This window comes from Heptranchias perlo, chromosome 21, assembly GCF_035084215.1.
Source record: "Heptranchias perlo isolate sHepPer1 chromosome 21, sHepPer1.hap1, whole genome shotgun sequence".
Lineage (NCBI taxonomy): Eukaryota > Metazoa > Chordata > Chondrichthyes > Hexanchiformes > Hexanchidae > Heptranchias > Heptranchias perlo.
The window spans coordinates 23,333,859-23,349,463 of NC_090345.1; the positions used below are offsets into that span (position 1 = coordinate 23,333,859).

The 15,605-nt window shown below is 41.6% G+C and overlaps 1 protein-coding gene across 1 annotated transcript in view; it reads left to right on the forward strand.

Moving 5' to 3' along the window:
• The first annotated feature begins 490 nt into the window (after window positions 1-490).
• The window catches only part of adam9b (ADAM metallopeptidase domain 9b), a 54,088-nt gene continuing 38,973 nt past the window's right edge, over window positions 491-15,605 (forward strand). The window contains exons 1-5 of the mRNA XM_068002303.1: window positions 491-656; window positions 6,492-6,583; window positions 9,351-9,427; window positions 11,384-11,462; window positions 14,674-14,750. Of these exons, the coding sequence (XP_067858404.1) occupies window positions 596-656; window positions 6,492-6,583; window positions 9,351-9,427; window positions 11,384-11,462; window positions 14,674-14,750 (386 nt within the window). The 5' untranslated portion in view covers window positions 491-595. The remainder of the gene's footprint in view (window positions 657-6,491; window positions 6,584-9,350; window positions 9,428-11,383; window positions 11,463-14,673; window positions 14,751-15,605) is intronic.

Below are 15,605 nucleotides of genomic sequence, written 5' to 3' on the forward strand. Positions count from 1 at the left end.
GGCCTGATGAAAATCTCATGCCGTTTCCCTGGGGTTCTGGCAGAGAAATTTCAGAGCCTCTGCTGGGCAGGAAAATTCCAGTAAGAGCCAGGTGGTATAAACTGGGTACAATTTGATTGGAGCTCATACAACAACTATTGGTCTCAAAATGATAGCTGCAGTGTACATGCACCATAAGAAAATGAAGACAAGTGCAATATTCTGAGGAAGACTATCTGCTGTTAGTAGGAACATTCGCATATTGTTGAGATCCATAGACCTTATTCAATGAGATAAATTCCTCCACAGGATTCATCGATGGCCAAAGGATGTTCGAGTATTCCATTTTTATTCAACTAAGGTTTAGGAAGCTACATACCAACCCGGATCTGACGGCACCTTGTCACCTGGTTGGTTTAGTCCTACAATTGTCGTCACTGATCAAACTAGTTTTTCTGGTCTGCTTAGACGTTCTCTGCTCTGGAATGCAAAGTAAAACTGACCAAAGTAAACCCCTAAGGAACTGCGAATGCTAAAGGTGAAGACTGAGTCCTGTATCAAGTCCATGGTGGACAAGGTTGGACAGTGAGTACTCAACGCCTGCCCAACAAACCTGATGTTGCTGCTTGTGGAGCTTTTCCTGGTTGTCCTGGGGTTCTGTATCCACAGCGGGGCAGGTAAATCTCATTCCGACTACATTTCCTTGTACCTGGTCGAGACCGTCACCGGGATCAACCATCTCAAAAACTATTATAGTCTTCTTTATAAACCAACCTTTGTTGATGGAAGGGACGTTGATTGTTTGGGTTGGAAAGCTGGGCATGTCGCAAAGTATATTTTTTAATATTCTTAATGTAAAAGTACAAACTATAGTTTTATTACATTTCGTTCGTGCTGTTCTTTCGTTATTTTCTCCGAGTCAGAAGGACACACAGAAAGCCAGCGTTCCTCTTCCGTTCCTGCAACCGTGACAGGCTCTGGGCGTGGAACTGCTCAAAATATCTTGCATCGTTTCCTTGTTGTTCAGATATATTCTTAAGAAAGACAGGCAAATAGGCAAAATGTGATGATTGAATGAGGTAAAAATTCCTGTAGCCTGGATCAACGCTACACATGGTTAGAGGGTGACTACCTCTTTAAAACTTCAATTTTAAACACTGCCGTTTACTATTTTGAATACACCTGTCAGATCGCCACCTAGTCCTCTGTTGAGGTTGGATAGCCCATGTTTTTCAGTCTTCTCTCTTAATTCAGTTCCTGATGCTAGGGATAAGGTGTCCTCAGAATGCCGCCTTTGTCTCTCAGTAATCAAAATATACACAGTACTCAAGGTGCAGTCTGACCAGATTATTGTATAGTTTGCAGTATGATATCCTCTGACTTGTAATCTACTATTTTAGTTCTATAGTTCAATATTTTATTTGCTACCTGCTCGTATCTAGAAGTAATCCTAGACTTGGTTAAGCACAAAGCCTATGAATAGAATCATAGAATGGTTACAGCACTGAAGGAGGCCATTCTGCCCGACGAGCCCATACCTGCTCTCTGCAAGTGTAATCCAGCTAGTCCCACTCTTTCCCTGTAGCCCTGCAATTTTTTTTCCCTTTTATTACTTATCCAATTCCCTTTTGAAAGCCATGATTGAATCTGCCTTCACCACACCCTCAGGCAGATCATAACCACTCACTGTGTAAAAAAAAGTTTTTCCCCATGTCACCTCTGGTTCTCTTACCAATCACGTTAAATCTGTGTCCTCTGGTTCTTGACCCTTCCGCCAATGGGAACAATTTATCTCTATCTACTCTGTCTAGACCCCACATGATTTTGAACACCTCTATCTAATCTCCTCTCAACCTTCTCTGCTCAAAGGAGAACAACCCCAGCTTTTTCAGTCAGTCCACGTAACTGAAGTCCCTCATCCCTGGAACCATTCTAGTAAATCTTTTCTGTACCCTCTCTAAGGCCTTCACACCCTTCCTAAAGTGCGGTGCCCGGAACTGGACACAATACTCCAGTTGTGGTTGAACCAGTGTTTTATAAAGGTTTATCATGACTTCCTTGCTTTTGTACTCTATGCCCCTGTTTATAAAATCCAGGATCCCGTATGCTTTTTTAACTGCTTTCTCAACCTGCCGTGCCACCTTCAACCATTTGTCACATATACCCCTAGATCTCTCTGTTCCTGCACCCTCTTTAGAATTGTACCCTTTAGTTTATATTGCCTCTCCTCGTTCTTCCTACCAAAATGTATCACTTTACACTTCTCTGCATTAAATTTCATCTGCCACTTGTCCACCCGTTCCACCAGCCTGTCTATGTCCTCTTGAAGTCTATCACTATCCTCCTCACTGTTCATTACACTTACAAGTTTTGTGTTATCTGCAAATTTTGAAATTGTGCCCTGTATACTCAAGTCCAAGTCATTAATATATATAAAAAAAGCAGCGGTCCTAGTACCAATCCCTGGGGAACACCACTGTATACCTTCCTTCAGTCCAAAAAACAACCGCTCACCACACTCACTACACTCTGTTTCCTGTCATTTAGCCAATTTCGTATCCATGCTGCAATGCCCCTTTTATTCCATGGGCTTCAACTTTGCTGACAAGCCTATTATGTGGCACTTTATCAAACACCTTTTGAAAGTCCATATACATCACATCAACCGCATTGCCCTCATCAACCATCTCTGCTACCTCATCAAAAAACTCAATCAAGTTAGATAAACACAATTTGCCTTTAACAAATCTGTGCTGGCTTTCCCTAATCAATCCACACTTGTCGAAATGATTGTTAATTTTGTCCCGGATTATCATTTCTAAACGTTTCCACACCACCAAGGTTAAACTGACTGACCTGTAGTTGCTGGGTTTATCCTTACACCCTTTTTTGCACAAGGGTGTAACACTTGCAATTCTCCAGTTCTCTGGCACCGCCCCCTTATCTAAGGGTGATTGGAAGATTATGGCCAGTACCTCCGCAATTTCCACCCTTACTTCCCTCAACAACCTAGGATGCATCCCATCCGGATCTGGTGACTTATCTACATTAAGCATAGCCAGCCTTTCTAGTACCTGCTCTTCGTCAATTTTTAGCCCAGCTAGTATCTCAACTACCTCCTCTTTTACTGTGACTTGGGCAGCATATTCTTCCTTGGAAAAGATAGATGCAAAGTACTCATTTAGTACCTCAGCCATGCCCTCTGCCTCCATGCATAGGTCTCCTTTTTGGTTGTTAATCGGGCTCCCCCCCCCCTCCTCTTACTAGCCATTTACTATTTATATGCCTGTAGAAGAACTTTTGGATTTCCTTTTATGTTAGTTGCCAGTCTATTCTCATACTCTCTCTTTGCCCCTCTTATTTCCTTTTTCACTTCCCATATTCAACCTGACATCTGTCATATGCCCCCTTTCTCTGTTTGATCTTACTCTTCATCTCTTTCGTCATCCAGGGAGCTCTGGCTTTGGCTGCCCTACCATCCCCCCTCGTGGGAATGTACCTCGACTGTACCCGATCCATCTCCTCTTTAAAGGCCGCGTGTTGTTCAATTACATTTTTGCCTGAATACTTCTAGATTTCTTTCAATTTCTTTCACTTCCACCTTTAGCTAATTCAGCACCTTTCATGGAGTATGTATGTTATCCATTTTCCTTTCTCGGTACAGTATACTACTTTACACATCAGTATTAAATTTTATCTGCCATTGCTCCACTTATTTACAATTTTACCTGATTAATTTTCTTGGTTCTTGACTGCCACTTTAAATTCAACTCCTTTCCCTAGATTCATATTAACTGCAAAATCGACCAGTTTACATTCAGAGTCTAGATCAAAGACTTCACTGTAAATCAGAAACAGTATAGGTTCCACTATCGATACATGGGGCCATTCCACAAGCACCTCAATACCACAATCCTAAAATGTTTCTGTTGCTTTGTACACTTCAGCCAATTCTTGAATTCCATTGCTTTATTGTCAGATTCTACATGTAAGCTTATAACACCCAGCTCTGCCTCATCACCAACTCTCTTGGCCCCTCCACTACCTTTGATTTGTCATGCTGCATGTCCGACATCCAGTACTGGATGAGCAGAAATTTCCTCCAGTTATATATTGGGAAGACCAAATCCATTGTCTGCCCCTGAGTTGAGCTTCTAACCCCATAATCCTCTCCATCACCAAGACTGCCTACATCCACTTCCGTAATATCGCTCATCTCCACCCCTCAGCCCATCTGCCGCTGAAACCTTCATCCATGCTTTTGTTACCTCCAGACTCGAACATTCCAATGCTCTCCTGGCCAGCCTCGCATCTTCCACCCTCCAGAAACCTGAGCTCATCCGAGACTCCTGCCTGTATCCTAACTCGCACCAAGTCCTGTTCACCCATCACCCCTGTGTTCACCGGCCTACATTGGCTCCCGGTCCAGCAATGCCTCAAATTTAAAATTCTCATCCTTGTGTTCACATCACTCCATGGCCTTGCCCCTCCCTTTCTCTGTAATCTCCTCCAGCTCTACAACCCTCCAAGAACTCTGCGATCCTCCAATTCTAGCCTCTTATGCATCCCCGATTTCCTTTGCCCCAAAATTGGTGGCCATGACTTCAGCTGTCTAGGCCTTAAGCTCTGAAATTCCCTACTTAAAACTCTCCTCCTTTCCACTTCTATCTCCTCCTTTAAGACTTCTTTAAAACATACCCCTTTGACCAAGTTTTTGGTCACCTGTCCTGATATCTTCTTATGTGGCTCGGTGTCAAATTTTGTCTGATAACGCTCCTGCGAAGCATCTTGCGATGTTTTACCACGTTAAATGCAAGTTGTTGTTGTTGGTAAGGTTAAGCAAAGTCTTCATACCAAACTTTATGAAAGAAATTTTGGAAGTTCACTTAAAACTTTCTACAGTCTACTTAGAATGTCATTTCTTCACAAAAGTTGAAGAGGTTGGATGGACAAGGTCTTTCCTTTCCGAAGCTGTGTTGGTTATCATTATTACTGTTCTAATAGAGTATGATATTTTACAGTAAAATGCAGTGAAATAAATCCAGATATCACTGCTGACCAAATCATTTTGTGCAGCATGAGACTTGAGCACAAAATCTAGGCTGACACTTCAGTGCATTAGTGAGGGAACACTGTCGGTGGTGCCGTCTTTTGGATGAGACATTAAACTGAGGCCCCATATGTCCTCTCAGGTGGACATAAAAGATCTCATGGCACTATTTCAAAGAAGGGCAGGGGAGTTCTTCCCAGTGCCCAGGCCAATATTTATCCCTCAACCAACATTACTAAAATAGATTATCCGGACTATCTCATTGCTGTTTGTGGGACCTTGCTGTATGCAAATTGTCTGCCAAGCTTCCTACATTGCAACAGTGACTACACTTGAAAAGTACTTAATTGGCTGTAAAGCACTTTGGGACATCCTGAGGTTGTGAAAGGCGCTATATAAATGCAAGTTCTTTATTTCTTTAGCATGACTTATAATTAAATCTTCCAAATCAATTGTGAAAGCTGTAATTTTGCTCACCAGTATGTTTTGAAATATGTCTTGATTCTGGGACAGTGTTGATAAACTGACAAAATATTAATCCCTCAATGTGTTACTGTTTTCATAGAATAGAATGATAGAAAGTTACGGCACAGAAGGAGGCCATTCGGCCCATCATGTCCGTGCCAGCCTAAAAAGAGCTATCCAGCTTAATTCCACTTTCCAGCACTTAGGTTATAGCACTTCAAGTGCACATCTGAGTACTTTTTAAATGAGTTGAAGGTTTCTGCGTCTAGCACCCTTTCAGGCAGTGAATTCCAGACCCCCAATACCCTCTGGGTGAAAAGATTTCTCCTCAGCTCCCCTCTAATCCTTCTACCAATTACTTTGAATCTATGCCCCCTGGTCACTGACCTCTCTGCTAAGTGAAATAGGTCCTCTGTCTAGTCCCCTCAGAATTTTATATACCTCAATTAAATCTCCCCTCAGCCTCCTTTGTTCCAAAGAAAACAACCCCAGCCTATCCAATCTTTTCTCATAGCTAAAATTCTCCAGCCCTGGCAACATCCTTGTAAATCTCCTCTCTAGTGCAATCATATCTTTCTTGTAATGTGGTGACCAGAACTGTACGCAGTACTCAAGCTGTGGCCTAACCAATGTTTTATACAGTTCTAGCATAACCTCCCTGCTCTTATATTCTATGACTCGGCTAATAAAGGAAAGTATCCTGTATGCCTTTTTAACCACCTTATCTACCTGTTCTGCTACCTTCAGGGATCTGTGGACATGCTTTCTAAGGTCCCTTTGTTAGCTTTATAGCATGACACATGGGTTAGAGTGTGTTATATCCACTGAAAGGATTAAATTACTTTTCATTGACTATAAAGTTTCATTTTAAAATGCAGGAACATTTATTAACTAGTGATTGACTTTTGGATGGTTTGACATGACAGTGACTGCAATTTGATAGTTGCTCAAATCATAATTCAAAACTTGATTTTTTTTTTTTGTTTTATTTGATTAGATGCATCTTCCCACCAGACATCTAAGCTTTCTGCCTATGAAATCACCATTCCTAAACTTGTAAGGGAACGAGAGAAACGACATGCTGGCCAGGTATGTGCTGGCTCCACTAGAAATGTTGTAAAACCTATCAGATTAACTCATTTTGGATTTTTGCAATTCATATAAGTAATCCTCATTATCATTGTTATTCTGTACCATTATATATATGGTACAATAAAGTGTTAAAAGAATTATGTCAGTGCCACAGGAATATCATCAACAGTTGTATTTCATATTTTCATAACAGAGATGTTCTCTAATCACCGAGTCTATTGATTCTGTAGAGTGGTAACTAATGTGTAGTATGCAGCATTGATGTAAGAAGTGTGGTATATTTTGAATTAATACTGACGTGAAAAGTTGTACACCAGTGAGAGCTTAAACATTGTAATGGAGTTCCAATAATATTGAATAACTAGTGTGAAAAACACTATGCCTTGAAATAAAATTGTGATGAAGTGTGAGTTTCTAGGCAGTTTCTTCCTAAATTAGAATGCTACTGTGTAATGATCATTTGCCTAATGTGGTAAATGTGGTGTGTTGCCTAGTGACTCATTGCAAAACAGTGGGGTGAAAATTCAACTTTGGCGGGGTGCAAGCCAAGTGGTAGGGGATCGACCGCCTGTAATACACTGAGCCCGGTTTTCCTTTCCATTGAAGACCTCCTACCGCCTGGTTGGTACACCGTGGAAGATTAATTTCACCCTCGATGTCTTACAGTTTCTCTTTCTGTCAGGTGATGTTGTCTCACTGGCGATGTTTTCTTCACAAAGGCAACTTTTGTGCTCATGCTTTTCCTCTTGTCATGTGATGTATGTAAATACTACAGTGGGGAATTCCACACAAAAGAGAATAGTGGACCAGCAATATTAATTTATACAAATCAATCGCCCAAGGCCTTCGCTCATGGGGTGGGAGATATATTTAATTCACAGCCGTCCATTTTCCAGCATAGAATCACTTACCTCCATCTTCACAACATCGCTTACCTCTCCCTGTACTTCAACCCCACCACCACTGAGACCCTTAACCATGCTTTTGTCACTGCAAGCTTGATTTTTTCAATGTCCTCCTTATTGGCCTTCCATCCTCTACCTTCCATAAACTGCAACTTATCTAAACTGTACTATCCATATCCTATTTCATAACAATACCTGCTCGTCCATCATCCCTGTCCTCGCTGACCTACTTGGCTCCCTACATCCCAACGCATTAAATTTAAAATCATTGTCCTCATCTACAAATCCTTTGTAGATGAGGACAATGATTTCCCCACCTTACTTCTGCAGCTTCCTCCAGTCTCATATCTTCTCCAGTGTACCTTCTATGCATAGCCCTCTCCCTCTGTTCCACTATTGGCCTTCAGCTTCCTCGGGCATACTCCCTGGAGTTCCTTCCCCAAACACTTCCACCTCTATAGGAAGATAGGAACATAGGAACAGGAGTAGGCCATTCAGCCCATCGAGCCTGTTTCGCCATTCAATTAGATTATGCTAATATGTATATTAACTCCATCTACCCGCCTTCGTTCTGGTAACCTTTAATACCCTTTCCTAATAAAAATCTATCAATCTCAGTTTTGAAATTTTCAATTGATCTAGCCTCATCTGCTTCTTGGGGGAGAGCAATCCAGATTTCCACTACCCTTTGTGTGAAGAAGTGCTTTCTGACATCACCACTGAACAGCCTAGCTCTAATTTTAAGGTTATGCCCCCTTGTTCTGGACTCTCCCACCAGAGGAAATAGTTTCTCTCTACCCTATCAAATCCTTTAATCATTTTAAACACCTCAATTGGATCACCCCATAATCTTCTATATTCAAGGGAAAACAAGCCTAGTCTATGCAACCTGTCTTCATAATATAACCCTTTTAGCCTTAGTATCATTCTGGTGAATCTGTTCTGCACCCACTCCAAGGCAAATGTATCCTTCCTGACGTGCGGTGCCCAGAACTGAATGCAGTACTGCAGATGGGGTCTAACCAGAGCTTTGTACAGCTGTAACATAACTTCCAGTCCTTTTATTCCAGGCCCCTTGAGATAAAGGCCAACATTCCGTTAGCCTTTTTAATTAATTTTTTGTACCTGTCCATTAGCTTTTAGGTGATTTCTTAACATAGACCCCTAAATCTCTCTGCTCATCCACAGTTCCTAGCTTCTCGCCATTTGGAAAATGCTCCGATCTATCTTTCTTAGGTCCAAAATGGATGACCTCACACTTTCCCACATTGAGTTCCATCTGCCACAGTTTTGCCCCCTCACTTAATCTATCAATGCTCCTTTGCAACTTTCTGTTCCCATCTACATTATGTACTGTGCCTTCTAACTTAGTGTCATCAGCAAACTTAGATATACGGCTCTCTATTCCTTCATTCAAGTCATTTATAAATATAGTGAAAAGCTGCAGCCCCAATACAGATCCCTGGGGGACACCACATCCTGCTAATTGGAGTACATACCCATTATCCCTACTCTCTGTCTCCTACCTCCTAACTAATTCCTTATCCAAGCCAATAGATTGCTTCCAATTCTCATTTTGGTAACAGTTCTCTTTGCCCTTCGATCCCCTTCTCTTTGTCATTAAAAGCTTACTTAAAGCCCATCTTTTCTAACAAGCCATTTGTCATCACTATGAAATTCCCACAGAGGTTTGATGTTCTATGCGAAGTGTCTTCGGACTTATTTCTATGTTAAATGTGCTATAGAAATCCAAGTTGTTTCTATTAAAATGATACAAAGCTAATAAATCAGACAACACAGAATGAGCCTTTTGTAACCTGTTTAAAAACTGAAATTTATTTTTATTGTTATTACTGTAGGAAAAATGGATGGATCAAGTGTCTTATTCAATTGATTTGGAAGGTGAAGTGTATATGCTAAAACTGGAAAGGAACAAGTAAGTACTGGTAATAATTTGTTAATCATTTTATTGTGTTTAAATATGTTATTCCTTTTGTGGGTCTATATAAATCTAGAATTTAAATCATTCTAAAATGTTAGATAATGAAATTGTATCTCCCACCATGATGATTCACCATGTTGTTTGGTACTGAGTCATACAGGCCAGGAGGTTCCCTGTTTCCATCTCTGGTCTATGCTAAGTTAGCTGATTTCAGTCAGGGTGGCAGTGGTGGGTGGCATTAGAACTAGACTCCCTACGGTCAAAGAAGGGGGAAAAAGTCACTTTTTATCACTATCCAGTGACTCCTGCTGGAAAATGTAGATGTGTGAATATCAGGCTTGGCTCTGATGCTTCAGTAATCTGACAACCATCACGAATTGGGCTCAAATATGAAGAATGGCCATTTGGTGAGATAAAGAAAGACGGACTTGCATTTATACAGTGGTTCATCACGTCTCACAGAAATCCCCCCAAGCGCTTCATATACTTTGAAGCACAGCCACTATTATTATGTAAGCCAACCTTTTTGCACACAGCACTGAGACGACCAGTTAACCTGTTTTGGTGGTGTTGGTTGAAGGAGGAATGTTGGTCAGAACACTTGGAGAACTTGCTGCTCTTCTGCGAAACAGTGTCATGGGATCTTTAATATCCAGCTTTATCAATGGAACAGATAGATGGGGACTCAGTCTAATGCCTTCTCTAAAGGATGGCAACTCTGGCCGTGCAGCACTGAATAGCCTAGCGCTGGAGGGCTGCCATTGTCCATGTGCTGGGATTCAAAGCTGTTCCCGCTCCTTCATTACAGCAAGATAGAGCAAGGAGATGTGGAGCAGTAGAGGCTTTTGAGCCATTTTGTTTATTGCAGGACTAGAATGATCAAATGCCCCTTAGCATCTTAAAACGTCCAGTCATTGTGTGGTAGGAGGAGTCATTGCCATAAGAAAAGAAGGACAGGAAATTGTGATGAAACAAATGTCACTGTTATGGGCAGTATTTGTTCCACACTGCTCAGACATTCAGCTGTATAACACAGCAGAAATACTTTAGTCACTCTACGATTAATTCATTGGAGTGAGATAAAAGTAACTGTTTTAAAATATAATTTCTCAAAAACATAAAAGGTAATTTTATGAGACCACATTCTCATGGTGGAGCCTTGCCCGCTGGGAGTGCATTTTGGGTATTTGCATGTTAAACCCCATGATTTCCGTTCATTTAATCTTAATGGACAGAAAATCTTCGGGTGAGTGTAATTTCATAAAACTACCTCCATATACTTCTAAAACAGCATCAGTACTGTAGGGAGGAGTGAAGTATTAAGCAAATGGGCTTCCTTATAATAAAACAAAAATAGCTTTGGTTGTGCCCTGAGGACAATTTGTTATCTCCTCCTCATGATTGAGACACTGCAGAATGCAGATTAAAGTATGTGCTTCTGTGTTTTTAAAGTCTAAAAGGAACTTGATAATTCTAGTCCCGTGGCACACGGTCTGGCTCAAAGGCTTCTACTGCTTCACATCCCCTTGCCCACAATTGCTGTAGTGAAGGAGAGGGAACAGCATTAATCCCATCACTATTAATATCCCACAGCCATTTGGGCTATGAATGGAGGCTCAGAGACAAGAGCGTATATTGGGAATTTGGGCATGCATCCTCCACAATTTTCTGTTTTTGTTTCAGAATTGCAGTATTTGCAATAATTTCCATTTTATTTGTGGTTATTTATCTCATTGCTGCTTGTTCAACCTTGCTGTATGCAACACCACAACAGCAACTGCATTTCAAAAGTAATTTGATGGTTTTGAAGTGCTTTGGGACATCCTGATAACATAAAGGGCACTATATAAATGGAAGTTCTTTCTGTCTCAGCACACCATTTACCCAGTAAGTCATCAGTCGAGGTACTAAGGTGCTAATTATCATTGCTTTATAAATTTTATTTTACAGGAAGCTACTTGCTAAGGATTTTGTACAATATACATATGACAAAAAAGGCAGAATGAAGGCAGCTCAACCCAAGATTCGGGTAAGTAAGTTCATGGCAGTGGGTCTTTTAGCCTCCTATCCTCAGCACATGGCAACAGGAATGAGACAGTGAGTTTTATCTGAGCTCCCAGAGTTTTTTGTATAGAGTTGTCCGTGCATTTATTAGCAGGCTGTATGACTGTACAGCAAGTAAGTTCATTGTGCTCATTCGACATATGCAGTCTTTCAGAAAGATTGTATTCATTGTGGCCAAATTAAAAGTTTGGACTTTTTCAACTTGTTGATTTTCTGGCCTGGGTTACTGCTTAGAATAAAATTGGTTCTGTCTTCACAAAGGAGGACACAAATAACCTCCCAGAAATGTTAGGGGACCAAAGGACTAGTGAGAGGGAGGAACTGAAGGAAACCAGTATTAGTAAAAAAATAGTGCTAGGGAAATTAATGGGGCTAAAGCTGACAAATTCCCAGGGCCTGATAATCTACATACCAGAGTACTAAAGGAAGTGGCCCTGGAAATAATGGATGCATTGCTGATCATCTTCCAAAATTCTATAGACTCTGGAACAGTTCCTACAGATTGGAGGGTGGCAAATGTAACCCCACTATTTAAAAAAAGAGGGAGAGAAAAAACAGGAATTATAGACCAGTTAGCCTAACATCAGTGGTGGGGAAAATGCTAGAGTCTATTATAAAATATGTGATAACAGAACCCTTGGAAGGCATTAATGGGATTGGACAAAGTCAGCATGGGTTTATGAAAGGAAAATCATGCTTAACAAATCTACTGGAGTTTTTTGAGGATGTAACTAGTAAAATAGATAGGGTAGAACCAGTGGATGTGGTGTACTTGGATTTTCAGAAGGCTTTTGATAAGGTTCCACACAAGAGGTTAGTGTGCAAAATTAAAGCACATGGGATTGGGGGGAATATACTGGCATGGATTGAGAATTGGTTGACAGACAGGAAACAGAGAGTAGGAATAAATGGGTCTTTTTCCGGGTGGCAGGCAGTGGCTAGTGGGGTACCACAGGGATCAGTGCTTGGGCCCCAGCTATTCACAATATATATCAATGATTTGGATGAGGGAACTAAATGTAACATTTCCAAGTTTGCAGACGACACAAAGCTGGGGTGGAATGTGATCTGTGAGGAGGATGCAAAGAGGCTCCAATGTGATTTAGACAAGTTGGGTGAGTGGGCAAGAACATGGCAGATGCAGTATAACATGGATAAATGTGAGGTTATCCACTTTGGTTATAAAAACAGAAAGACAGATTATTATCTGAATGGTGATAGATTGGGAAAAAGGGAGGTGCAACGAGACCTGGGTGTCCTTGTACACCAGTCGCTGAAAGCGAGCATTCGGGTGCAGCAAGCAGTTAGGAAAGCGAATGGTATGTTGGCCTTCATTGCAAGAGGATTTGAGTACAGGAGCAGGGATGTCTTACTGCAGTTACACTGGGCCTTGGTGAGACCACATCTGGAGTATTATGTGCAGTTTTGGTCTCCTTATCTGAGGAAGGATGTCCTTGCCATGGAGGGAGTGCAATGAAGGTTTACCAGACTGATTCCTGGGATGGCAGGACTGACGTATGAGGAGAGATTGGGTCGACTAGGCCTATATTCACTCGAGTTTAGAAGAATGCGAGGTGATCTCATCGAAACATATAAAATTCTAACAGGACTAAACAGACTAGATGCAGGGAGGATGTTCCTGATGGCTGGGGAGTCCAGAACCAGGGGTCACAGTCTCAGGATACGGGGTATGCCATTTAGAACCGAGATGAGGAGAAATTTCTTCACTCAGAGCGTGGTGAATCTGTGGAATTCTCTACCACAGAAGGCAGTGGAGGCCAAGTCATTAGATGTATTCAAGAAGGAGATAGATATATTTCTTAATGCTAAAGGGTTCAAGGGATTTGGGGAAAAAGCGGGAACAGGGTAATGAGTTAGATGATCAGCCATGATCATTTTGAATGGCAGAGCAGGCCCGAAGGGCCGAATGGCCTACTCTTGCTCCTATTTTCTATGTTTCTATGTTTCTATGTAAAATTCAAATCCGTGACTGATTGCCAGGATGAAGTTTCTCTTAAAAAAAAGCAAGAAACTGTAGAGACTCCAAATCTGAAACAAAAATTGAAAATGCTGGGTACACTCGGCAGGTCAATCAGCATCTGTGGAGAGAACAGAGAAGCTAACATTTCAGAAGCTCTGTTAGCTGTAAGGGTTCTACAACAACAACAACTTGCATTTATATAGCGCTTTTAACATGGTAAAATGCCCCAAGGCGCTTCACAGGAGCGCTATCAAACCAAACTTGACACCGAGTAACATAAGGAGATATTAGGACAGGTGACCAAAATAATTGGGTCGAAGAGGTAGGCTTTAAGGAGCGTCTTAAAGGAGGAGAGCGAGGTATTGAGGCAGAGGGGTTTTGGAGGGATTTCCAGAGCTTAGAGCCTAGGCAACTGAAGGCACAGCCACCAATGGTGGAATAATTAAAATCAGGGATGCACAAGAGGCCAGAATTGGAAAAGCGCAGAGATCGCAGAGGGTTGTAGGGATGGAGGAGGCCACAGAGACAGGGAGGGACGAGGCCGCAGAGGTATCCGAAAACAGGATGAGAATTCTAAAATTGAGGCATTGCCGAATCGGGAGCCAAGGTAGGTCAGTGAGCACAAAATGTTACTGACTGGCCAGTCCTGGTTAGCATGAGCCCGCTAAACAAAACTCTTATAATTTGGCAGAAATTGACACTAAATTGGAATTCCTACTCAGATACCAGGTTTAAGTGCTGGTTTAAGTGTATGGAGTTAGTTGATCCTAACCTGGGTAGTATTGGGGCACTAGAATTTGCTTCAGTGCACTGGGTAACTGCAGAGAAAATCAGCTAGTGTGCCTGATCACTATCCAGTGACATCTGCTGAAAAGTGTGCGTGTGTGTAGATGTCGGGTAAGCACAGGACTAACTCAGTTGTAATGAGCTCATGCTTAAACAGCCTGCGCACAATCACTGTCTGGGCTCACACATGAAGAATAGCCAGTTGAGCAGGGTACTGGAGAGTGAACCAGCCCATGGAACTGTACTCCAGTAAGGAGGATGAAAATGGGGGTGGAAAATGTTCATTGCAATTTTCTCTAGACCACTCAGCTCTTCACTAAAAACGAAGACTGTATTTTACTAATGATGTCAAGCTTATTTATACTGTAAAACCCAATAATTAATATCCACAATGAATCATTCATTTCAGATCCACTGTTACTACCACGGGGTTGTGGAGGGTTTTACTAATTCCAAAGTTTTGTTCAGCACATGCATGGGTATCAGGTATTGTATTACAACTGCTTTTGTTTTACAACTAAAAACAGTTTCATATATCCCTCAATTAAGCTGAATATTTTACTTGAAGTGATTGACTTAAATCTTATGAATTATACTTTTCATCTAATGTCATTTAGAAAGAAAAATTTGCGTTTATATATATACGCCTTATCATATCTCTCAGAACTTATCATGTCTCAGAATTGTCTCAAAACACTTCACATTCAATTAATTATTTTCTGAAATGCAGCAACTTTTTTTGTAGGCAAATGCTGCTGCCACTTTGTGCACAGCAAGTGAGGAATGTTGACCAAGACACCAGGAGAACACCATGCTCTTCTTCAAGTTATGTTGTGGTATCTTTAACACCCATCTAAACAGGTGGACTGCACCTTAGTTTAAGATACCATCCAAGGGATGACACTGCCAACAATGCAGTACTTGTTCTGTACTGCATTGGAGTGTCAGCCTAGGCTATGTGCTCAAGTCCTGAAGTGAGGCTCAAACTCACAACCTTCTGTCCCAGAGGTGAGAGCGTTATAAATTAAGCCATGGTGACCCCTATTTTATCCAAGAATTTTTAAATAAATACTTTATATATATACTGAATGGACCAGTCAGTCTTGTCCCTCTTTCCATTGGCAGTACCAGTGAGGGTTTGGGGGTGTGGGGGGGGGGGGGGAGGGGGCGGGGTTCTGACCTTCCCAAATCATTTTTAATTCAGCCAACGCGGCTTTGGAGGACCGCCACCATATCGTTCTCAGGAATCTCTGTCGCCCGTCTTCAGCCTCCAGGTTCCGCCTGAAAGTCTGTGCATTTTCTGGTTCGGCCTTCCAGTTAGGTGTGTCAGTATTCCCCAGT